At 37.6% G+C, this 26,168-nt stretch overlaps 1 protein-coding gene across 1 annotated transcript in view; it reads right to left on the reverse strand.

Annotated features, from left to right (window-relative positions):
- Positions 1–26,168, reverse strand: part of LOC133523250 (zinc finger protein 3-like) — a 75,971-nt gene that overhangs the window by 1,611 nt on the left and 48,192 nt on the right. Inside the window, exon 2 of the mRNA XM_061858732.1 lies at positions 78–917. Coding sequence (XP_061714716.1) covers positions 78–917 — 840 coding nt within the window. The remainder of the gene's footprint in view (positions 1–77; positions 918–26,168) is intronic.

A 26,168-nucleotide genomic window follows, 5' to 3' on the forward strand; every position in this document is an offset into this window, starting at 1 on the left:
TGTGCGGACGTGCTGGTTCAGGATGGCCTTCTGGCGGAAATGTTTGCCACATTCCCCGCACGTATATGGCTTCTCACCGGAATGGATGCGGAGGTGCTGGTTGAGGATGGCGCGCTGCCGGAAGGAGCGCGGGCAGTAGACGCAAGCGTAGGGCTTCTCGTTGGCGTGGATGCGGAGATGCTGCGTGAGGTGCGACTGCTGGCGGAAGCGCTTGCCGCACTCGGGGCAGCCGTACGGCCGCGAGTCCGTGTGAATACGCTCGTGCTGTAGCAGCGTCGACTTCTGCTTGAAGTCTTTCCCGCAAGTCAAACATTTGAACAGCCTTAGTTCCGAATTAGGGTTGTGTTTGCGCGGCTTCGGCGGCTCCGGTTGAACTATGTCAGGTAAGTGGCGGAGTTCGGGAGCTCCGTATTGGTCGAGCGGGCCTTCTAGCGAAAGAACGCCTCCGTTCTGTTTTAGGTAATGTAGCGGGAATCCGCCGCCACCTAACATATGGCTGGCGGGTCTGGTTTCTTTGAAATACGGCGTGTACTGTTGGTTCAAGTCTGGCTGCGGTATGAAGCAGGGTCCGCGGTCGAGATGGTCCTGGGTTGGTTGTGTTTGTGGTTGGTTTTGGAGCTGCTGTTCGACCTGCATGTGTTCAGGTGAAGTTTGCTGTTGTTGGACTTGCTGCTGAGCTTGTTGCTGTGCGAGTTGCTGGGCGGCTTCTTCTGCGGATTGGTCGGGGGGCGGGGGGGCTGGAGGGTAGGGCGAGGGGGCAGGGGAGGCCAACTGCGGCTCGGGCTGCGGCGAGGGCCCGCCCGGGCTCTGGTGTTGCATGGGCTGGTAGCCGCCGTCGAGCACGCCTCCGCCCCACTGCGTGCCTGGAGGAGCCCGCTCCACGCCATCTTTGTATAGGACATATGGTGCTGTCGTGTCTGAAAATAAAAGAAAAAGTCGGTTAACATCTAGTTCTTATTAAGTAAATAAACAGAGGAAAATTGTATGTGAGGATTACTTCGGGTTAGCAAGTGTAAATACAGGTGTATTGTTCACGTTATCCCTGTTTTCAAATATCCAACTTATATTACCTCCACGTGACCTAAATAGTCTATCGGCTTTGTTTCCGCATTCAATATGGAATATGCTTTCGAAAACGTCTGGCACTGCGGGCGTGACATTTTATTAAATTCTTCGCCTGCAGTTATGCGCTACTGAAACACGCTATGTGATTCACGCTACCCGAAATTCACTCGATTTATTGCATTACTTTGCATTGTTGCAATTCTACTGATAACTTTTTCGGGGGTGTATCTTCCTTGATGGTTTAATTTTGTTTTAAGCTTTGTTTTAACGCTGATAAGGTTTATATTGCCGTGAGAGAAGTTGCTTCGTACGTAGCGAAAGTAAAGGGTGGAATTGCTTTGCAAAAGTTTTTGGTTCGTGATAAGGCACGCTAGGTGACGTGTTGTATCCAAGAGCTTAATGCAGACGGTTTATAGTTGCTTTATTGACTAGGATTTGACATGGCATGACTAGGGATTGAGTTATGGAGCTCGGTGTGAATTATATTAACATTTTTAGCAAAATAGCCTTAAAGATGAAGAGTACGTTTTATAACTAGAAAGTAGAAGTAAATTATAGTAATATAGTGTATTACCGGTAAATATGATAAAAGTATTGTTAAATTAAGACATTCAGACTATATTCTATTCTGTTGTCCTGAATACCTAAAGCAGCTTTCAAATTCGCTAAGGTTTAAGACGAAATACCTCCTTCTGTTTAGCGAAAACAAGTTAAAAAGACTAAAATAAAATGCAGATGACTTCGAAAGTGTCCATCTTCATTGGAAAAGTGTATAGCAGTCGGCTCAGTTTCTAATGACCGAGTGAACACTACAAAAACGCGGGAAATGTTTCCGGCAATAAGGAAACAAATGGCGGATAACGCAACCTAATGTTGTGGATACTGTTTATGAGACTTGCGATGCGAGTTTACTTTTCTTTGGAAATTCAGTGAAATATTCCTTTGAATTTTGTAAGAATATATCTTGTAAGAAAGGCTTGTATTAATTGTATATATTTTTATTTTGTGAGTTCCACCGTAGCTAAAAAACTACTGAGCCGATTTTGAAGTATGAGGTGTCTTTCGATTCCGTTTTAAGGGGCTCACTGATTACCAGTTCGCCGGACGATATCGGCCTGTCAGTTATTCGCAAAAGCTGACAATCTCGAATAACTGACAGGCCGATATCGTCCGGCGAACTGGTAATTAGTGTAACCCTTTAGGGTAACATGGGTTAAAATTTTAATAGTCTTTGTTTTACATTTATCTACATACATGAATCCACATCAGTCACATCACATAAAATTGCTGCTGTTATCGTAACATCTCTTGACATGATGAAGCGGCTACTACATGTAAAATGACCGTCAATTTACAATATCAAATAACTGCATTAACTTAACCAATAAAAAACCTAATTCGGAGCAACAAGTACATATATTTAAGCCCGTATTACACGATTTACACGTGTCGCTCAAACGAATGAGTAATGGAACTTTGCGGTCACATTCTCTTTGCGGTCAACGTTTTTGACAGCTAGATCAGATTCCCTCCAAAAAAAAACAAACTTTCATATATTATCTACTATACAATAAAGCCTAAAATCGCTTAACTGTGTTACAATTTGGACAGGATAAGTTATGTCGTAATGTCGATGAATCGATGACTGTTGGACGTTGAAGACAAATTTTAAGAGTTAAAAATATGGCGTTCTGTCAGTTCTGTACGTGTAACACCGAACGGGTATTTTAAGTGCGATCACCAACTAGTTCGGACGATGTAGCAAATTGAATAAATATACCTAGTTATTAAAACTAAGGTTTATTCTTCGAATTCCGGATATAATTATCTCTCAACGACTGGAAGGCATTTAATAAAGTAGTGACTAAACTTTTTGCACAAACCAAAACGCTGTGCATAACAGGTTTTACTCTTTAAAGTCACCAATTTTGTTAATAATGTTATTATTGTTGGTTATCACATGAATCATCATTGTAATCGAATAAAACAAAAGACTTAAAGATTCTTTCTTCTGAAACACATTGTTAAAAGCCCGATCTGTCTTCTGGCCACTAACGTACTTAGTCGATTAAAGATAAAATCGTGCTACTATACAAACTTATCGGCCACAATCTTAACCATATCTTTATTTCGGATCGCTCTATGACTATGGTACGCTCCAGTTTAAAATTGGAATGTGCTCGAACAAATTAAAATGACCGTTGGTGTTCAGTTGTTTTGATTTCAAATTAAAGATGTTGCTTTTACAACGATGTTTTTTGCTAGTTCATTGTTTATCGTTTTTTCGTGTTTATCGGTTAGTCGTAGACTCAGATCCTAGTTCCATTTTGTCTTAAATATGCAATGAAAATTCGGTATGTTTATTAAAATACCGACACAATTTATAAAGTCGATTTTGTTCTCGTTTATCTTTAAACGTAAGTATTCCTCGCAATGTAAATCGAACAAAAGCCTTACCATCAATTTTACATCTTACAAACGCAAATCTTATAACTCTTATAAGTAAAGTACTTTTCATACGTCATTCCAAGACAGAGATTTATGGCTGAATAACATCTGTTTATAATCGTTCGATGCGGAGGAAACGTCAGATCCCGTCACGTCTGGGCCGGTCTTTATTCTTCCGTCTCATCCACTCGCTTATCCCAGAGGGAGAAAGACAGATTACGTGTCGATTTTCTTTTTTCAAATTTATAATGACGTTTCTGTATCTGCGGGCTTTTTTATACGCCGGATGGCTCGGCATGTGGGGTGTCACTACGAATTAACTTTTTGTTTTAACCCTTTTAAATTATAGTGGGATGGAAACGTGTGTGTGGGTTTGTTTTCGTACCGGAGTAGTTATTTAGTTAGATTATAAGTAGTACTTAGATTAATCAATATCTACGTAATGCGGTTTTTAGCTAAATTCTATAATGCACTTTAACTGTTCATGCTGAGTTCATGCTGAATACATTGATTACTGTCATTTTTATTTTGTGGTAGGTCTAGGTAATATCTAAAACGAGTTATTATATAGTAAAGTCCCTATAATATTATTATTATTTAAACTTTATTGCACAAAATATATACTATAATGTACAAATGGCGGACTAGGGTCAAACAGAGACACTTGCAATTGGTGCAGAGAGAGAAAAAAAAAACAGTCAATGAATTAAAAAGAAAAGCAAACTAATATACTTATAAACTACATATAGATCATGTAAATACAAACATACATACATACTATAAATATAAGACACACATATATATAAAATGTAATATAATATGTAATAATGACTGCAATTTCATTATATTTTACAACAACATGAGTTAAGAAAATAAATTAAAAATATATTTTCAATTGATACCTATTGTTTTTTTCGAAACCGCTCTAGAAATTCTGAAACCAAAAACTGCGTCCTGAAATATTAGTTCATATTCATGTGTTGTACCCATTCCAATTTGCATGAGATCAAGAGAAATATAATGCTGGGTCTAAATTAACGTCAAATAAAAACATTTAAAATCAACCTCATCACTATTTTGAAAATTAAAAATTATTTAACAGTACATATGGTACTTTACCGCCCTAGTGCGGCAACTAGCAATATACGAGCGTATGTCGACAGTTTAAAGGGCCATATTTACTGTAAAACGTTGTACAATACACGTGCGAAAAGGTAATTCCCTACTTATGCGCACTTGTATCGTAATGTACTATTCAGTTTGTTTATGTCAAATTGGGTCCCAGGCTTCCATTTAGGAAACCATATATTTATAGAACTTTTATTTTCTTTTTAAGCAATAAGACTTATATTACAGCACGTGGTGGTGGGAATGCTCGTCGCGCGGGTTTCCACGGAGTATTTCTGACTAAAGGGTTAATATTCATCACACATCTCACACTTTAGATGCAGCATACTACGTAGTCGTCGTCTACGTCGGACACGTCATTACCAAATTAAAATGGAGCTGGGCGGGACATGTTGCCAGGCAGAGTGATGGCAGGTGGGCCAAAGTGCTAACGGAGTGGTGGCCGCTTTCAGACGAAAGGAGTGCCTGGCGTCCGTTGGCTCGTTGGGTGGACGACATTCGGAAGACTGCGGGTCACTTCTGGATGAGATTGGCTCGGGACCGGGATAAGTGGCGTACTAGAAGAGAGGCCTATGCTCAGCAGTGGGCGATAAAAGGCTGATATGATGATGATGATGATGATGATGATACTACGTAGTACGGACTCGCTGCCATTACAAATTAGAGTCTGTTCGGAAAGAGAAGAGTCGTGGAATGTATTGGGCCCCATACATTCCACAACTCTTCTCTTTCCGCACAGACTAGTCCTGTTTTTTTAATCATCTGCAATCATTTATGGGGTGAATATAAAGGTCATACTGAGCAACTTTTACTATGGGGGCCAATTTCGAAATCGCGAAAGAATATTGACTCCCATACAAAATATCAACATCAGACCAGTCATCATGTACCGACCATTTTTTTTCTGGTAAATCTAGAAGAAAAGAAGAGAGATTGAAAAATATAGGCGTGAAGGTTGGTTTTCTCCTGCATTTCGCTCTTTTGTCTTCTGATGAATTGGTTTGCCAGGGTATGAGATGAGATCGAAACTTCTTATTTCAATTGCGTTCATATTTATGAATTGGTTTGCATTCCGCAAAAGCTTGTAATATGTAATTATAGCTTAAGTCTTTTAAGCTTCTTTTAGTAGAAACTGCAGCTTGATTTAGGTACAAAACAAGCTTTAACATAAAGTCCAAATTATATGAAAATATGACGTTTATTTGTGACACTTCCATATTTCCTCACTTCACAATCGGTTAAGAGCTTAGATTATATGCAAGTTACACGCAAATGTTAGTGCTTGAGAAAGGAGACCTAAGCCCTCCGAAACATGTCGCGCGAGTGACTAAAAATACGTGAGTGTAATCCGTAGAATTATTTTAATGTTACTTTAGTTTGTTGTTTTATTGTTATTTTAGTGTCTCACGACGATTTAAATTCGAGTACCTATTAACTAAAATTAGTTTTAGCGGTAAACATGTTGTAATACAAAATGGTGTAGGAAGATGCTACCAATTAAAGTGGTGATCTACATATAATTATTCAAGCACAAGAGCGCATGGTATTTATTTATATTTTATTCTATTTAATATTTTGATTTACGTAACAAGGCCCATATTACAAATACCTTATAGACTAACATACATATACATTTTATAAAATTATAACTATACACTATTTGGTTACCTCGCCTCGTGATCGGTTCATAAAGCGGCATCTAAAGCCGGCAGTCTGTGCACGTAATGTAAGTAAATAGTTGGAGGGTGTAGAATGATGGATGCATGCAGTGATTAATTTAAATTAGGAGTTAATTAGGGTGAGTTTGGTCGGAGATATATCTTAGAGGGTTGGTTTAGGAGGAGATGGGACGGCCATTTCTCCCTACATACGTACTTAGCCCCCATTTTCCTCTCTAGATATGAACATAAAAATGACCCGTTTTGAATGCTCGCCTGTACATGGTCTACCTATAGTATATAAGGCCTGACCTACGGCTGTACGCGCGCACGGAAAGTGGTCGGGTCGAAACGAAACTGGTCCAGTCGGCCCGCCCTTACCTGCGTCCGCGCACCCCTCGCAAAACTATTAAATATTTCACCATCCTGAAATTAGGCGGGCTCCTCGCCTATTCAATAGTGACCGGGTGATGAAGCAGGTCCAGTCCATAGGAGGTATTAGAAACATTTGAATCCCACAGAGATTCTATTGACTTCTGAATATATATATTAACAGTTATGAAGCTAATCATCAGCGTGATGAAACAGGGGCCTCTACAGTGCACAAGACCGGACCTACGGCTGCGCAAGGCAAGTGGTCGGGAACGCACGGATGCCCGAAACTGGTCTAATCCGCCTGCGTCCGCCGTTAATTTTTTTTTTTAAATACTACGTCGGTGGCAAACAAGCATACGGCCCGCCTGATGGTAAATAGTCTCCGTAGCCTATGTGCGCCTGCAGCTCCAGATGAGTTACATGCGCGTTGCCGACCCACTTCGCACCCTCGTTGACCTCTGACAACCTTACTCACCGGCAGGAACACTACACGATAAGTGGGGTCCTAGGGTCTTTTTATTTGGCTGCGGTTTTCTTTAAGGTGGAGATACTTCCCCAGTTGGGCTCTGCTCTAGATCTGGAATGACATCCGCTGTGCTGTGCCCTACCACACAAAGCGAGATGACATTCGCAATGCCCATACCTCTCTTTTGGACGTAGTTTAAGGACGTACCCGGGTCCAAAAATCTATTAAGTATTTATCTTCGTATAGTTAAAACCAATGCCTTGCCTTCTGTAAAATACTCCACCGGCCAATCCTATTGTCAAGCGTGGTGAAACAGGGGCCTCTGTGGTGTATAAGGCCTGACCTACGGCTGCGCAGGGCAAGTGGTCGGGAGTGCGCGGGCGCTCGAAACTGGTCCAGTCGGCCCGCCCCTTCCTGCGTCCCGCTACGGTCGGCAAAATAACTTATTTTAACGTTTATTATACCTATATGGGTTGGTTGCACAAAACGTTAAAACGTTCGCAAAATCTTATTTTATCGTATTGTAAATTTCATAGTTCACTGCTAATTACTTTGACTGTCAATTGCTGTTGCAAGTGGCGGTTGGCTCTAAGTATATTGTCGTTTAGTACACACAACACAAGAATTATTCAGCTGACTATGGGACTTGGTCGATTTTTGTAAGATTGTCCCATAATTTATATAGTTAAATTCCAAAGCTAAACTTTAATCCCTCCAAATAAATGTTTATAGTTACGCCTCAGAGCTCTCTGCTCGCAAAAATAGTTTTATTTAATAGAGAAACGAGAAATGTTACTAATAACGCTTAATAATGTTCGAGATATCAGTGCAGTCTCAAATAGTCTACATGGTGCTCTATGGTAGATGTCGCTAGTCATATACCTGAGGCGTAAAATAATGATGGAAATATTCGTTGTTATTGAGTACACTTCTATAGCAATTTGTAGAACGGTGTGTTTGTGTTCCACAAAGCTGCGAGCTCTACACTCGCCCGAATCGGTGTATTATGTATTTTATAATTTATCTTTTATTAAAAAGAAAACATCACATAATTATTTATCTCTGATAAATCAGTACGACTATGATGACACAATAAAACCACAATTTGCGGGATTGTGGGTGTAATTTCAGTCATTAAAATTAATTATATCATAAAAATACATGTAAATAAATCGTGTTTCTGCGCACCGTACCGGGTTCACGGATGGTCGCAGACGTCACCCGCTCGGCAGGCTCCTCGGATTAAACCCTAATGCACCCGAAAACACCACCCATCTTCCTTAACACACTCCAAATAAGACTCAAAATTCAATGAAAAAGGTTTCTGCTCCTGCAAAGTTAACTTCGCCACTGTTCAAGCGAGAATTGGTGTAAGAATTGAGATATAAGATAATCTTTATAAGTTCTTGTGGTTAGTTGTGGATTTAGGACAATTATTTTTGATTGCACCGATATAATGGGTCTATAAGTGTGCTGGGTGGTAAATTGGTAATAAGTAATTTTGATTGCTTTTTAAATCGGTTGAGTTACTGAAAAGATTTTTTTATGGACTTTCACATCTTCAGCGCTAATTAGGTTATTAACAACTTATTTGGACGGCTTTCTTGGCTAGTCGGTAGTGACCCAGCCTACGAAGGAGTTCGAATGCTGGTAAGGGCATGGAGCATTACTTTTGTGTTTATCACCAATATTTGTTCCTGAGTTATGGTTGATTTCTATGCACATACGCATTTATACAGGGTGCCCGCGAGGAAACGGAAAGATTTATAACAGTATATTCCGGATCGTATTTTAGAGACAAAAATGTCATATTAACTTTTTTTTAATTCGCCTAGTTTTAGAGTTAATACCAATTAAAAAAAGTTTTTTTATTGTGTTTCAGTGCAAAACGCCTTTTGGATGTCGAAACTATGGGACCTTCTTCTTCTTTTAAAATATGGCTTCCATCAAATCTATGATGATTTTGCCAATGTCAAGTTTCATTGTAAGTTTTAAGTGTGCTCGTAGAGCATGACGTTGTTCGGTAGTTGCTTTTAGTAAAGAGATAGCTGGACTTTACTAAAAGCCACGATGGATTGCCGGGCGTTGATTAAAACATGGTTAAACGCGATTCAAGATTAGTTTTTCATTAACTGCACACTACCACTATAGTTCACTGCATAATAAGCTATCAATACTACACTTTGAACAACATAAATGAGCAAAACAAAAAAATATTCTCGAGACGTCTTCACCATCTTGAATCTCAACGACAACCACCCACTATGGGACCTAGAATAGACGTCATTATTGACAGATATCAAAGTGACAAGGATCATTTCGAAAAGAGTCTGTTCGGAAAAAGAAGAGACGTAGAATGTATTGGGCCTCATACATTCCACGACTCTTCTCTCTAGACTAGATATTACGAAAAAAATGTACCAATTCATATGAATCCATAAAATTTCCAAGAACATGCACTTACTATGTATACAAAAAGTAAAAAAAATACAAAAAAATTGTTTTGGCGGAATTTATTTAAATTTGTATATATTTTTTTCCTTCTTATGACCTCAGGAATTACGTGGTTGATTTTTTTCCGTTTCATCGCGGGCACCTTGTATATAACTATATTTTTTGTACATCGTCGTCTATTACGAGTATACATATATTACCCATAACACAAGCTACGAGTATATTGAGCTTACTATGGACTAGGTCGAGCTATGTAAAATTATCCTATAACATTTATTTATTATTTCTGTTACTTTGTGTCAAGGTTTCGTTAAAAAAGTTTCATAGTTGTTTATAATTTTTGCCAATTTAATTTTGCCCCAGCCATAACATGCGAACATAAAACCTTCATAAAAATACGTCTTACTTAAACTAAACATAATTTGTTTACACTCATTCGTACGAAAGCTGGTGTTTTTTAAGCACTTTAAGCTATGACTAACATTGTATGTATATAAATATACATTATTATGACTCGATTCTCGAACATGTTACGAGTATGTTGGGGGCATTCCACAAAAACGTCTTCTTTGTTGGGGACGTGACGCGTATGGCTTAAGGTAGATTCTTTTTTTTTAATACTACGTCGGTGGCAAACAAGCATACGGCCCGCCTGATGGTAAGCAGTCTCCGTAGCCTATGTACGCCTGCAACTCCAGAGGAGCTACATGCGCGTTGCCGACTCTAAACCCCCCCCCTCGTTGAGCTCAGGCTACCTTACTCACCGGCAGGAACACAACACTATGAGTAGGGTCTAGTGTTATTTGGCGGCGGTTTTCTGTAAGGTGGAGGTACTTCTCCAGTTGGGCTTTGCTCTAGATCTGGAATGACATCCACTGGCTGTGCCCTACCACACAAAGCGAGATGACATTCACAATGCCCATACCTCTCTTTTGGACGTAGTTTAAGGACGTACCCGGGTTCAAAACAGTTATATGTCCGGGTTAGTCCGGGTCTACAAGCTAAGTTGGCAGCGATTTTGATAGCCCACCTGTGTAAGTGGTAAGTAAACGTCATAATTTCAAGTTTGACGTTTAACATAAGGATTGCACTGTCTGGGTTGTAAAAATCGCTGCGAACTTGATCTTGGTCTGACTCTAGCTTAATATCCTGCAAAAATATTTAAAGCTTAGCTATCGAACGATATCATGTCATTCATGCCAGATATACTTTTGGCTTCTTAGGTTTATTTTTTGGCTACAAGTATAGTATAGAGACCGTGTGCGTTGGAGGGTCTGCCATCTTTTGGGCTGAATCGGAACCATAAACATGTAAATTTACACGTCACGTGTTTTCTTGTGCATAGTAGGTTCTGCCATCTTGTGGGCTACATCGGAACAATAAACATCACATTTACGCCTCGCGCCAAAAATCTGACGGCTCCTGTGCTGCCTCCTACAGTTCATGCACGCTCCCTATTGTAAACGTATATATGTCTATATTATATATGTATTGAACCTTGGCTTGTGCTGTAGGTAGGCACTTGGTGTGAAACTGAACTGTAATTATATTTGATCTTTGTTACATTTTTTTTTATAAGTGAGAATCTGTAATTGGCCCTGTATTTCTATTGTATCTTATAGAAACGTTTAAAGCAGTTGGATTTCCATGTATGTAATAAAAATAAATAAATAAGATTATATATTATGTATTCTGCATATATAAAAATAATATTAATAATAATAATGTAATAATGTATATTTGTTCCTGAGTCATGGGTGTTTTCTATGTATTTAAGTATTTATAAATATTTATATATTATATATATCGTTGTCTCAGTACCCTCAACACAAGCCTTATTGAACTTACTGTGGGACTTAGACAATTTGTGTAATACTGTCCTGTAATATTTATTTATTTTATTTATTTAATGTATGTATAACTATAGTTATATTGTTGTAGATTCAATATGTATAAGCATTTTCTTTAGAGCTATGGAGTTTCCAATTTAGTTTTTTGCACCTCTTAAATTAATTTATCATTTCTCCACTACCTAAAGTTTGTCTGGGAGAGATAGCTCTTTAGCGATAAGACCGCCTATTGTTACTTCTTCTTGTCTTTATGTAATATGTTTGTATCTCTGTAAATGTTATTTTTAGGTTGTGCAATAAAGATTTTTATTGTATTGTGTATATATATATATTTTGTAAGCGATATCTTCCAGACAACCTTAGGGTAGTAGGATATAAATAACAAATAATAGGAATTGGGTACTTGACACATGTTGAATATTATAACAAAATTTTGTTAAATGGGTAGAAAATGAGCCATCCATTATAAAAAAGTGGAATTCAAAAAATTATATTGAGATTATAAAAAAATACAAGGCTTCGAAGTCTCAAACATTTTTTTTTGTCTTTCAAAAATATAAAAGAAAATGGTACCATTCGATTCCTTACATTTTATTGAAAAATAAATTGTAGAACAACTATACACATAAACGCAATATTTCAGGGTCAAAATGGCAATTTCCTTGATCTTCCATACATTTAGGACAGACTTATAAGATGTGACGTCACATCACCTTATCATTTTGTTAGAGGCGTTTCAATCGTCGAGTGCGGGCGTCAGGCTTTAACTCTCATTTCTGATCTTTGTGTTGCTTAAATGCCATGAGTCCCATATAGACATTTGATCCTCAGGAAAATCAAGATCGTTTGACATTATTTACAAAAACAGTCACGTAGCCAATAATAAGATTACACATACATACATATGCAATTAAATAAATACGTAGTGTACAATACATCTAAATAGTAAAATATATATTAGATACATACTGGACCTTTCTTCCAACAGGTAACTAATATTCATCAAGACAATTGTAACAAACCCTTTGTTTATTTGGCCACATCCATTGTCCATCACCATGTTTGCAAGATTTGACTCGAACATACATACATTGCAAGTTAAATAAAAGCTTGTAAACATACCGCCCCATTGTAATGCACCATTGGCGCCCAGACAAGTTGAACCAGAATAAGACATATTAAGGTATAAAATATTTCTGATCTAAACATTGACGAGTTTCATTAAAGCCTTTTCTAACTTTAATTACTACTGTATAACAACATAACCCACCCCGAACCTCGAAAATATAATCTTGTCTTTCTCTATCACTCCAATAATGTAAAAGCATTAGAAATTGAGATAGACGATCTTCTCAATCGTGAACTTATAATGGAACTGCGATTGGAATAACACTCGTTTTCATTGTCGATCGTAACTTTAATAGCGACACACATTAGATCTTATATCGTTGCAATACGATTCTCGATTGGTCAGTTAATTGTGCCACTCGTTTTCATTGCCGATCGCAAAAGAAACACACAATAGTGGACTTTGCGCAGTTGCATTAAGGTCCACGCCTTCTACCAACTATGGTGCATATATACTCGTACTGAAGTGAATCAGGCACTAAATACAGCGTCTAACACATTGTTCGGAGAACCGATTACTGTCTATTGGGTGATTTTAAGACGTGCTATTTGCTACTGTTAATTTTATTGCCTTTAAGTGTTTTCGGAAAATTAACATTTTGAATAGTTTATATAATTATGTTAGAATATACATATATATGTAATAAGATTGAAACGCCAGTTTAGTTTATTCGCATATTTAGTTGGAAAGTGTTTATTTATTTCCTTAAATAAAAGCAGTCGTGAACGTATAAATGTGTCGACAATAAATAACCTGAACATTGGGGAGAAAGAATCATATTTTAACGTCGTGTTAATTAAATTGTCGATGTCCCGACGTAACGACGTCCTTTGTCCGCAAAAAACACTGAATCACTCAAGGAAAAGACATGTGAATGAAAATTTTTAAAGACAAAAAACGTGTGTTGTTCCGGATTCGCGCGCTTTTCATCGCTCGCTTACTTCGGTGGCATGTCAAGTAGCCCCCGAGTCAACCGCCATGCGTGAATCGGAACGTAACCACGCGAAAGTGACAGCTCCTTTTGGCGGGAACGCGATTCAGCATGTCTGGCATTGGGTTCTTTATCCGGCCGCCATCGGTACCGGTTGTACGCACGACACTCCGTCGCGACAATTTATTTCGGTACGGGGCAATGCACTGTACACGCAGCCAAGGGATCGCAGCGAATAAATGAGAGTAAACATGAAGGGAAAAATAAAACGTAGACGGTGACAAATCAAGGCTGTTAAATATAAGCTAAGCGAGTGAAGGGCTTGCTTGGCTAATGAACGCTGCTCAGCCCTTCAGTGTGCTTCAGTCCTTGCAGGACTAACAGGTGTCTAAATATGAATGTTACTGGTTCTTATTACCGCAGATTCATAGTCTACTTTTGCTTAACTGCTTACGCAGTTGATATGTGAATAGGTGGGGCACGACTCGTAATATTATGAGCTTAGAAAATGAACTCACAGAAAAATATGTCTCTAGATATTTATGTTATCACTTTAAAAGTTTTCCGCATTTTTCCCATAATAAATACATGAATAAGGCTTTGGAACTTTTGAATACCATCGACAGCTACTTTAGATATGGTCAGCCAGGGCACTTGCAAATTGGAACTATGGGGCAAATGCAACTACTCTAAAAATACCCGGGACCCGGGTACGTCTTTAAACTACGTCCACAAGAGAGGTATGGGCATTGTGAATGACATCTCGCTTTGTGTGGTAGGGCACAGCACAGCGGATGTCATTCCAGATCTAGAGCAGAGCCCAACTGGGGAATACCTCCACCTTACAGAAAACCGCAGCCAAATAACACTAGACCCTACTCATAGTGTTGTGTTCCTGCCGGTGAGTAAGGTTGCCAGAGCTCAACGAGGGGAGGGAGGGTTATTAGGGTCGGCAACGCGCATGTAACTCCTCTGGAGTTGCAGGCGTACCTACGGAGACTACTTACCATCAGGCGGGCCGTATGCTTGTTTGCCACCGACGTAGTATAAAAAAAAATACAAGAAGTGAGTCAAGAGCTAGATCTAGATCCACTTATACCTTTTTTTATGACTGGCGAAAGTGTGCTATACGATTGGCTCTAGCTGAGTAGTTACATGTGCCCTGACTGACCTTAGTTCACTCAAAATATATTTCAGCAAAACTCACTAATCTATTTTTTTTTCGACGTATAGTATCTCAGGATACACATCATTTATACAGAGATGATCTTGATTTGCAGCATCACTGTAAATTATTAGAGTGGTACAATATAATTAAATGCGGTGTCCGCGCATCGAATGCAGACAACAGAATGGCATTGAATGCGTTCAATAGGATTGTGCTCAAAATAACGTGGCCTTTGAGATTTTGAAAGCAAAATGCAGTAATATGTAAATGATTAATTATAGAGTGGTTTTTGCATAAAATAAACAGTTCTGTTACTTCTGTTTGTTTGTGTTTTTTGCCATCCCACGTGTTAAAATAGCATACCTACAGTTTAGATGAGTTGTGGCGTGAACAGAAAGTTCTAATATATTTAATTAAATTAATTGTTTAACTGATGTAAATGCATCTAAATATAAAGGTAGTAAGTAATTTAAGTCATCGGCAGCATGGATTAAAGAGCAATGATACGACAATTTAATTGTGTTGCTACGTATTTGTTCAATTAGCTTGAAAATATACTAATAGATGTAGGCATCAATGCTGAATAACACATTGAAAAAATCAACTTTGAAAAATTCGGACCGATTCGAACTTTACGATACGTCAAATATTAGATACGACATGGATCGGATATATCAGTGTCATAATAGTACATTACGATACAAGTGCGAAAAATAGGAAATTCGAAACGAGTGGCGATAAATTAAAACACGACCGAAGGGAGTGTTTTAAATCGACACGAGTTGCGAATTACCTATTCGCACATGTATCGTACAACGTTTTACAGTACATATGGCCCTTTAAATGTTCGACACAGTAACATAATATGCTACTTCTCGCACTAGTGCTATAAAGTAGCCCCATATGTACTGTAAATGACGTTTTTGTTTGAAGACACGTCAGTTTTGACACTGACATATCCGATCCATATCGTATCTAGACCTAATATTTGACGTATGTATCTAAAAGTTCGAATCTGGCCGATTTTATGCACTACTTGTCGTAATGCCTGCAATTTAAGAAAATACTTTTGATTGGGACATTCAAGGCCAAGCAATAACATAATGTCCCATTCAGACAATGCCTCTTGTAATTACATCGAAAACAATGTTCCGGGACAACTTGACAACTCGACAGGTATGGTCAGTCAGTACTTTTAAAACGTATTTGCTGAACACGGAAAAGCAATTTAACTATTTAAATGTTAAGTACTTAATTGTGAATAAACCTTTCAAATAACAAATGCACTCAGTTAACCGGCACGCACTACTGCGATTCGATAAATTGGTACATTTTATTGTCGTGCCAGGAATCTCATTAAGATTTTATTGAAGTATATTTGTAACAATAAAATACTCATACGTGATGCCGACCATGATTAGATTACCTATTTCAAAACTTACCTTTATCTTAATCTCTGTTTTGACATTCTGCTGCAAAAAGTATCATAATGAATTCGCGATAAAGCCGATAAAATGTTTTAATAAATAACCTATTATTTATTTTAACGTAAACTTTATCCTTAGCTATCTGTTTGTAGTTTTGGCGTTTTATGAAACACAATAAAAATTGATAGCAACTTTATAATCACGCGATCACGCTATTCAGCAATTCGCATCCAAAGTTTACGTTGCAGTGGTATTGCAAAAATCTTCAATACTTAGCAAGTAATAAATATTAGTAATAAAAAATAAATTAATTAGACACTTCATGGGTGACAATAATTCTGGCGCAGGACAGGGCTCGGTGCATTATTGAATATGTACTTACAGGATTCAACTACTTTTTCTTTTTTTTAATTCTTTTTTTGTAAAAATGAATCATATATTATTATTTATATATAGATCTATTCTTATGCTGTAGGAACTTGTATGTGTAAATTAAGATGGGCAAAAACTTTTTATAATTTATTGTATTTCTATAAGTGAGAACCTGTAATTGGCTCTGTAATTCTATTGGAAGTTCTAGATATATATAGCGCTGTTGGTTTTCCATATACTAAAATGAAATAAAATAAACATTTAATTTTCAACTAGGTATGGAAAGACATGTTTTAAGAATTTGAAGATGTCTTTAATTCAATTTCATTTATTATTAGCTAAAACTTAAAATACGTCAACATTATAATAATGATTTTTGTACCCTTTTTTTTACAATAGTCCTACACTAACCGGGGCTTGTCCTTGGGTGCACTGCTATAGTGTGAACAGAGATAATCGTCGGTTGGTGTCACGTTACATTTAGAGTAAATTGTCTTATTACAAGGGGACTCTACGTGTTGGCTTCGGTCCCACGCACGCCTTCCAAATGTCCGGGACCCCATGGTCCCGAGAATTTGTAAAAAACAGACATAATAATAATGATCAAATGCTAATATGATAATAAAATAAATAATTAAAGCAATGCAATTTGCAATTACAAGTTAACAGCAATACCTAATTATTTCTTTCTTATGGTATTTCAAAAAACATTATCTGCTGCTCCGTGACCATAAACAAACTTGTCACAGCGTTTCGCGCCAAAATTTGACGTTACACAAATCCTCAAAATGGCCGCCGTGATTAAAGGCTCGCAATAACTGTCCATAAAGCAAACGAAGCGCATTGGTGACGCGCCGTCGCGTTATTTCGGTCCACAACTCCCCTCGACAAATGCTAATGTCCTCTAGGACTCCAGCTTCGATGCTCTCACGTTTCCATTTTAGTGTTTGAACGACACAGGTGTCAAAGAATCTGTTTACCATAGAGTCTTGTTTTGTTTTTTATTACGATCCAATTTACGTGAGTGGCCAAAATATCATGACATATTTTGTTTGACTCAGTAATGGATAATTAATTTGTTTTTAGTATTTCTGTAATAGTTTGTGAGTTATGAGCTGTATTTGTGCAGTCGTGATAAGTGACCAGTGACTTTAGGGTTTCGAGTAACGAATAAAGCACTTATTTGAAATTGCCTTATGTTTTTTATTCACATTAATTGGTCTGGCAAGCATAAATCGTCTGGCAAGCCAATTTTGACAGTAGAAAAGGCGGCAAATTTAAAAAATTAGGCGTAGTCGAACTCATCTACAAATTGTACCTAGATGCCAAAAGGCATTCTCTACTTGTCAGCCATTAGGTCAAACAGATAAATAAGATATTATGTTGGTGCAGGACAGATTCATAACGTATAAGGTCTTATTTTTCTCCTGCAAAATTGATTTTCTTGTATAAACGTAATGTATTAGATTTTTTACATGTATAAATATATTACTTATGCGTTTACATCATGTTGCTATGTGGAATTTCATGCCGATGCTTAACTAAAGCATTTTTTGCTCTTGTGAGTCAGTGCGCGGAGTTCGGTCGAGATTCTCAGAAGGATAGATTCCGATGAAATCATCTCAGTGGTGAATAATTTATAATTATTTTAATTGTATTTTAAATTGGCGGTTTGACTTTTTCGGCAAGTCCTTAAAAGGAACCTATTTAATTATGTATTATTTATACATATTTACTCAAAATTCAAAAATTCAAATTCAAATTCAAACTCAATTTAAAACGCAACTGGCATACACTGTTACCTACTTGTCACTGAATTATCTAATTTAAAAAATAAAATGATGTAAACGGTTCCTTTTTTTAATTTCACTGAAGGTATAACGACCGCGGATCAGAAATTATGACAACATAACTTTTTAGCGCCATAAAAAAACAAAGTCGTTAGTCTATGATCTTCAGTTATTATCTGTGAGAGGATGGGCGTTCCAAACTGAGCCTACCGAAGAGAGACGAGTTTATTTTAAGCTAATTACGAGATGCACCCGAGCTAAAATGCCATAAGTAATAATATCCTCTTTTTATTTAAGACCTTTTGAAATTAGAGACAAACCGAACGCATTTCTCTGAAACATGAAATGTTACTTTGAATAGTTTGAATAATTTACTTGGGTCCACCGAATCATAAAAGGTATTGAAAGGAAATCTAATTGATGTAAGTGGTTTTCACAAAAGAAACAAGGCTGAATTTGGGTCACGTTATTCTCTTTAATGCTGAAAGTTAAGGGAATGCGAAACAACTAAATAGGGAAGAGGGGTAAGAAAATTCTGGGTCGCATGAGTGTAAATCTGCGGTTATAAATGAAATTCATTGTAATCCTATAAGTAGTAGAAACATCATAACTTCTTGCTGTTATCACTGATGGTCTCTGCCTACCCTGCCTGCCCCTACCCTGCCTGCCCATCCGGGAAATAGGCGTGATTATATGAAACAAAACTGTCAGAAAAATCTTATCCGGGTATATTAGCGCAGCAGTGGCAGCATGGTTCCATTTTTATCGCTTGTCACTATGCCTGTCACTTTCGCACTTACATACTTGTTAGAACGTTCCAGGCATGGTGACAAATGATAAAAAGCCGACCATCTTAGCCCTACAGGTCATAAGAAGTTGTCTTAATCTCATTCCCATATCATTTAATATATATTTGATGTCACAAGTTTGAAAAATCTATAAACTTTTAATTTTTTTCTTGTTACTCGTTGACATGGTTACAGTCTCCTGGTTCATATTTAAACTCCTGGTTTTATGGTATTTAAAAAATAACCAAAGACATGTTTTATGGAAGTTATAAGGCATTTGCGTAAAACAGCATTCTAGTAGAGCGTAAAAGTATATAATAAAATAAAAAATTAAGGCATTTTTATCCAATTTATTCCCAATACCTAAGCATGGACCCAATTAGTATTATAGGTTTTATATTAAGAATACCTACGTTTGCATAAGCTCAAAAATCCTCTTGGCCTCGTTTTTTCAATCGGAAAGCTCATTCCTTCAGATAAGCTGCGGCGAGCTTACGCCGGGTTTATCATTTTTATGAACAGCATTTATATAAATATTATTTTCTTGTAATTTACTGGTAGGTACTAAAACGTCGTGGTGGGATCTAAAACACGGTTATATTTGTTTAAATTTTACGTCATGCTCTCCAGCAACCCCACATTGCGTTTTGGTATTTTTTATAATGAGGATTTAGTACACAATTGGTACTGAATTTGTACAATTTTGTACCTCTATAGTTAGGGAGTACAAGCCAAATGAAGTTGGAGTTGCTGCAGAGCATCTCTCCAGCAGCATTTTGCCTTCCGTGCTCTTTCTTTTCCTTCTTCTTTCTAAAAATAGGTGCGATAAGGTTGACCTCACATTTTTTTTTATTTCGCGTAGATTTGATTATTAGTAACATTATTGTGCGCGGGTTTCCTCCGGGGTAATCCCATCCCGGGTAAGGAAATATCACGTCACAGTTTTCTAGTAATAATGATACCTAAAGTCAATATTAATACTTAAATACAGTTTAAGGCCTCCACAGAGTCACCAATAATTTGATCTTGTATTTGATCGATCGATTGAATCTTTTGCACCTATTTAGCCGATCCTTAATATCTGAAAACACCTGCAATTTGTTGCAACATGAGTGGAGCCCTACTCTTAGAATCTAGATCTCGTAGGATCTAGATCTACGTAAGTGCATAAAAACATTGTTAATAATACCACCCCATACTTCAGCGCGCCATGTAATGCATCATTGAGACGAAAAAGTAAAAAATATGCCGTCCCATAGACAGCGACACTCGACCACAGACAAGAGGCTCTATTTTTACCAGATTATGCACCAAGCACTCTTGCTTGGCTGACGAAGCGTGCCTTTGCCTACTATACAGGTTAAGAGTTTTTTAAAAAGGTTGGCAGGCCTGATTAAGCATACTAATTTATCTTGAAGTTTTTAAGCACGCTGCATAGGATACTTGGTTAATTTTAATACAGCACGTCCGTGGATTCGTGCTTTTTTTAGCCGTCAGGTTGTCGCTATACTGTTGAGTGGATGAGGATATGGGAATAATTATAATCGAAGGACCGAACATTAAGAGCCGCTTCGTGCGTATTTAAATTTAAAGGCGAGTGGGTTGTAGTGTTACAAATTAATAATTAAAGTCATAATTTTATTTTCAATGCGATTTATAATAGCAGTACTAGTTCTGCACACTTTTAAGTTCTGTATTAAAGGACCAATCAACATACAAATATCACATTTAAAAACTAAACTCCAATCACTTACGTCCTTATATTTCTATAAATTGGAGTCACTTATGTCCTAATATTTCTATAATTTGCGGTCAATAACGTCCTTATATTTCTATAATTTGCAGTCACTTACGTCCTTATATTTCTATAAGTTGCAGTCACTTACGTCTTTATATTTCTATAAGTTGCAGTCACTTACGTCCTTATATTTTTATAAGTTGCAGTCACTTACGTCTTTATATTTCTATAAGTTGCAGTCACTTACGTCTTTATATTTCTATAAGTTGCAGTCACTTACGTCTTTATATTTCTATAAGTTGCAGTCACTTACGTCCTTATATTTCTATAAGTTGCAGTTACTTACGTCCTTCCTTTACCGTATCAATAATTGAGGCAGTTCGAAGGGTTCGCGTGTTTCGCTAACGACAAAAAATAAAAAGTGTCAGGTCATTGCCCTGCTATCGCACTGATTTGGTTAATGAGTTTACAATGGCGTGTAAGCTTGGTGATTAATTGGCGAGGTGATTAGCGATTTTAATGATTTTTGTCGTGGAAACCTTTGTATTTGACAAATAGGGCTCACAATTCGAAAATAACATTTTCACCACACCAACGCGAGGAAAATACTAACTATGAAATACCAAAAAAAAAAAACAAACCAAATCAAATCCAAATGAACGTAATAAAACAATATTATTCAAAATCATCATTTAAAAGTCAATTCTACCAGCTAGCATAAGGACACAACTCAAAATTTGCATCTGATTACCCCGCATGTCAATAAAATGCAACTTTCTCATTAGTTTTGGAACAACCTAGAGAGCCTGTACCAGTTGGTGTGGTGAAAAAACATTATAACAAGAAATTTGTCCGATCGTGACCTAGGTAGAGTCGGACCACGCTAAGTTTTCATGCCAAGTGCTACGCCAAGTATGGAGCTCATATGGATATGTATGTATTCTTAGAGCCTAATTAGTGCCAAGTCAGCGTGGTCAGAGCATAAGGTGCCCAGAAAGCTAGTCGTGGCCCGTCTGCGAAATATTGGCCAGCCCTTTGACCAGCAGAAAACTCTATAAGGCGCGTTGATAACTTCTTTCGTTGCATTGGCAATAAAAACGCATTTTTTTAATTCAAAATTATAAGCTCGTTGTAGTTTTGGAATCGCTTTAGCGCAAAGTATTGGCGAATATTAACCTATCTTCAAGTGAGAATCGGATCCCGGGAGCTGATTTTTTTTTGGGAAACGAGCAGACGTTTCGCCTGCTGATAAGCATAATTAAGCAATTACTGTCGCCCATGGACACCTGCAATACCAGAGGGGTTGCAAGTGTGTTGCCGTTCGGCCGGTTTAAGATAGGAGTACGCTTAATGTTAATAGGTCGTATCGATTCGGAAATAACGTGGGCGACAGTTCATGCCACAGTTTTGATGTGCAAGGCAGGAAGTTTCTGGAGAAACGAACAGTTGTGGACTGCCAAAGATCTATGTACTGTGTACTGCTTGAAATAATGCAGGATTTGTACACATTGTGTACCGGGAACCCGGGCGGGTTCTCTGTTCGTAGTCGCTTTCCTCTACAAAGCGGGAAAACGCTGAGATCAGCTACGAGCGTAGCGCTACAAAAACGTTGGCAGCGAAAGTGTTAAAGTTGTGTTTCAAATGTATTTAAAGACTTGATTCGTTAGCATTTGTTGCATAAATACATGTTTTCAAAGCTTTAAGTAAAAGATTTTAACACTCCAACATCTTCCACGGTAAACCCAAGCAAATTGTGCTTCAAATGAGTCTCACTGTACATACAGAATTTTCTGTACATTCTTAAACAACTCCGCATTTAAATTGAAAACATCCTAGCTGAAAAGGAAAAATTCTTAACCGAAAAAAACGTTGAAAACCAGTAAAAATGAACTGTAATACGCAAAAAATAAGCGCCACAACAAGTGCACAAGGTCGGTCATAAAGTCTTCGGACAATTTTAATGAGGCCCCGTGTCAAAGGGAAAAGAACTTTAAACTTAACGACATAAAGGCATGTGGGGCTGCTAATGAATAAGTTAGAGTCGCGGGGTGAATGGCCACTCGAAGCGGTGTAGCCAGAAGTTTGAGACATACCAACACTTCCCGTAGTCTATGTTTTCGGATTCTGCTAAAATATTTGAAAATTATTTTAAATGGTTAGTACCTATTTTATTAAATATTTTCGGAAATAATCGCTCCGAATAAAAATTAGCCCTCTAACTTTTGAACGTCCGCCATATTATCATTTTTGACAGGTTAAGCATCGGAGGCACAGACCTATTCGGCATTCAGCCACAATTGAAAATTATGTAAAAAGATTTAAAACGGCTATTAAATTAATCAAATTAAATATTTATAAACATAAAACAAACATATTAAAGTATAAACGTCAGTATTTTTAAAGTAAAACTCATTTACGCTACTTGGTATGTATGAAGTAGTGACAGTAAACAGTTTGTAGTAATAGATTTTTATTTCACAATCCATAACTCCCGCGGAAACAATGTAGGCCTTGGTCTTTCAGTACACCTGCATGAAATAAGATCTTTTTCGAGCAAGTATAATCAAAATATTATAAGTCCACGAACTGTCAAGTCGTATGGGTTACCATGGTAACACACTAATAATATTAGTCTAATACCGTTCGAGAAATGGGCTCCAGTACAAGAATAATGTAAGCAATTATAACAAGTGTGTGTAAAGGAAGCTCAACATACACCGGTCCTTGAGATGTGAAAGATAATAGCAAAGCTCGGATACAAACTTTCCGTTTCATTCACAAGTTACTCTAGGACTCTGGGTCACTCATTATATGGGCTTGCTTTACTTTACAAGTTGCGAGTTTAGAGTTAACTTTACTACGCACGCATGCATTTGCGGTCATATATCCCGTATATACTGACGCTTAAAATAAATAAATAAATATTATAGGACATCATTCCACAAATTGACTAAAGTCTCACAGTAAGCTTAATAAGGCTTGTGTTATGGTACTTAGACAACGGGGTCTCTATTGTTTCCCATAAAGTTTTAAGTCATAATGTATTGTTTGTCCGCATTTTCGTTAGTCATAATTTGGTTTTTCTCAGAAACGCGTAACTTTTCAGGATTGCCATAAAACAAACCTAACCTAACCTAACCTATCTATAGGATAATCTAAGGAAATTCCTGAAAAGTTAACGGTTTCAGAGTTATGACTAATGATAATATGACTATCATTACATTATGACTTTCAATAATTATGTCAAACAAAGGGATCCGTAGACAACGATATATATAATATTTAAATATTTATAAATACTTAAATACATACAGGAACAAATATCCTTGCTCATCACACGAATATATGCCCTTACCAGGATTTGAACACGGCACCATCGGCTTCATAGGCAGGGTCACTACCAACTAGGCCAGACCGGTCGTACAAAAATATCTGAACATGCATTTCTAACGTCTTGGCGATGCCAGATGCTTAAACATACCCTTTTAGTTTCGCCGTAAAAAGACGTACTTACAAAGCGCTTGCATTGGTACTTGCTTATGCTTGTAATGTACAGTCAACCAATTTGAATCCTAGGCCACTATAGAACCTTGTCGCTTTAACTACTCTATACATGACATGCATCACTCAATAAGCACTGTTGTAGGAGTCATTATGACATGGTTCTATAGTGGCCTAGGAATCAAATTGGTTGACCGTACATGATATGTACTTGTTGTTGTTAACAGCCCCCGTTTAGTCTATTCTGACAGAATGGTAACTACGGAACCCACACTGAGCATGGCCTGACATGCTCTTGGGCGATTTTTTATGATATTAGAGTCAAATGAGCAGACGAACCTATACCGATGGTCAACAATTACCGTCGCCCATGCAGGGCCATGAATTGCCGCCCTTTAAGATGGGCTCCTTTCTTCAAGGTTTATATCTGATGGAGTTTTAACGTTATATGGATGTGTCATGAATTTTAAACTGTTGAATCTGATGAGTACCTAGATGTTTAACATTGAACTAATTCTACGGATTCTAATCACGTGCTTTAGTCACTTGCGCGACATGTTTCGAAGAGCCTAGGTGCTAGGTGCTTGAGAAAGGAGACCTAGGCTCTCCGAAACATGTCGCGCGAGTAACTAAAAACACGTGAGTGGAAATTATTAGTGGCAGTTTAAATTCAATTAAATTCATTTATGAGTACCTAGATGCAGTATATAAATGTCTAGTGACTGTGTTAAACTTAAAAATTACGCTTTTTTTCGAATGTCATCCACCCAAAGAGCCAACGGACGCCATGCGCTTTAATACCTATACATATATATATAGTGTTCATTTGTGATCACACACAAGTACCCCCGTTAATCCCCTAAAGTAATAATGACATCGTACAAACACTAGATAACCTAAAAATACATCCCTCACATCACTCGTATTTGCTTTGTCCACCCGCCATTACGGTCGCCATTTTTCATTTTCAATTATACCAAATGTACGGCGTAAATCATATACACGTAAATACGCAAAATGCATATACAGGGTGGCACCACCCCACAGGGTGTGTTTAATTTGTAAACGGGAAACGGAAATATATACGCTTATCCAATATTGGGGATGCATGGCAATAAAAGCATAATACGTTGAAAAGATTTTTATGCGTTGGGATGAATTTTTTTTATGAAATCGGGCTTTTTTTACGAGTGGACAGTATTGAATTTTTGATGGACGCGTGCTGTGTGATGTATTTTGTAGTGGGCTGTCTGCCGTGGTTCGCAGGGGATTTAGTAATGTTATTATTTATAGTGGTTTTAAATTATAGCGGTCAAAAAACCGCTGGTGGCCTGCGGTAAGAGCGTGCGACTTTCAATCCGGAGGTCGCGGGTTTAAACCCCGGCTCGTACCAATGAGTTTTTTGGAACTTATGTTAGAAATGTCATTTGATATTTAACAGTCGCTTTTCGGTGAAGTACATAAAACATCGTGAGGAAACCGGACTAATCCCAATCAGGTCTAGTTTACCCTCTGGGTTGGAAGGTCAGATGGCAGTCGCTTTCGTAAAAACTAGTGTCTACGCCAGTTCTGGGGATTAGTTGTCAAGCGGACCCCAGGCTATTCTATGAGCCGTGGCAACAATGCCGGAACAACGTGAGGAAGAAGAAAGATTGTGTATAGTGGGTTTAAGTTATGGTTTCTGATGGCACTTCTCATTTGTCCCATAGAAGTGAAAAATAGTAGTAGTAGTAGTAGTAGTAAAACACTTTATTGTACAAAAAGAAACATAAAACAGGAAAGAACACACATAATTTGTACAAAGGCGAACTTATCCCTTTCAGGGATCTCTTCCAGTTAACCTTTGAACAATTGAGGAAGACTTGGAGAACGATAGACAT

Source organism: Cydia pomonella, chromosome 12, assembly GCF_033807575.1.
Source record: "Cydia pomonella isolate Wapato2018A chromosome 12, ilCydPomo1, whole genome shotgun sequence".
NCBI classification, from domain to species: Eukaryota; Metazoa; Arthropoda; class Insecta; order Lepidoptera; family Tortricidae; genus Cydia; species Cydia pomonella.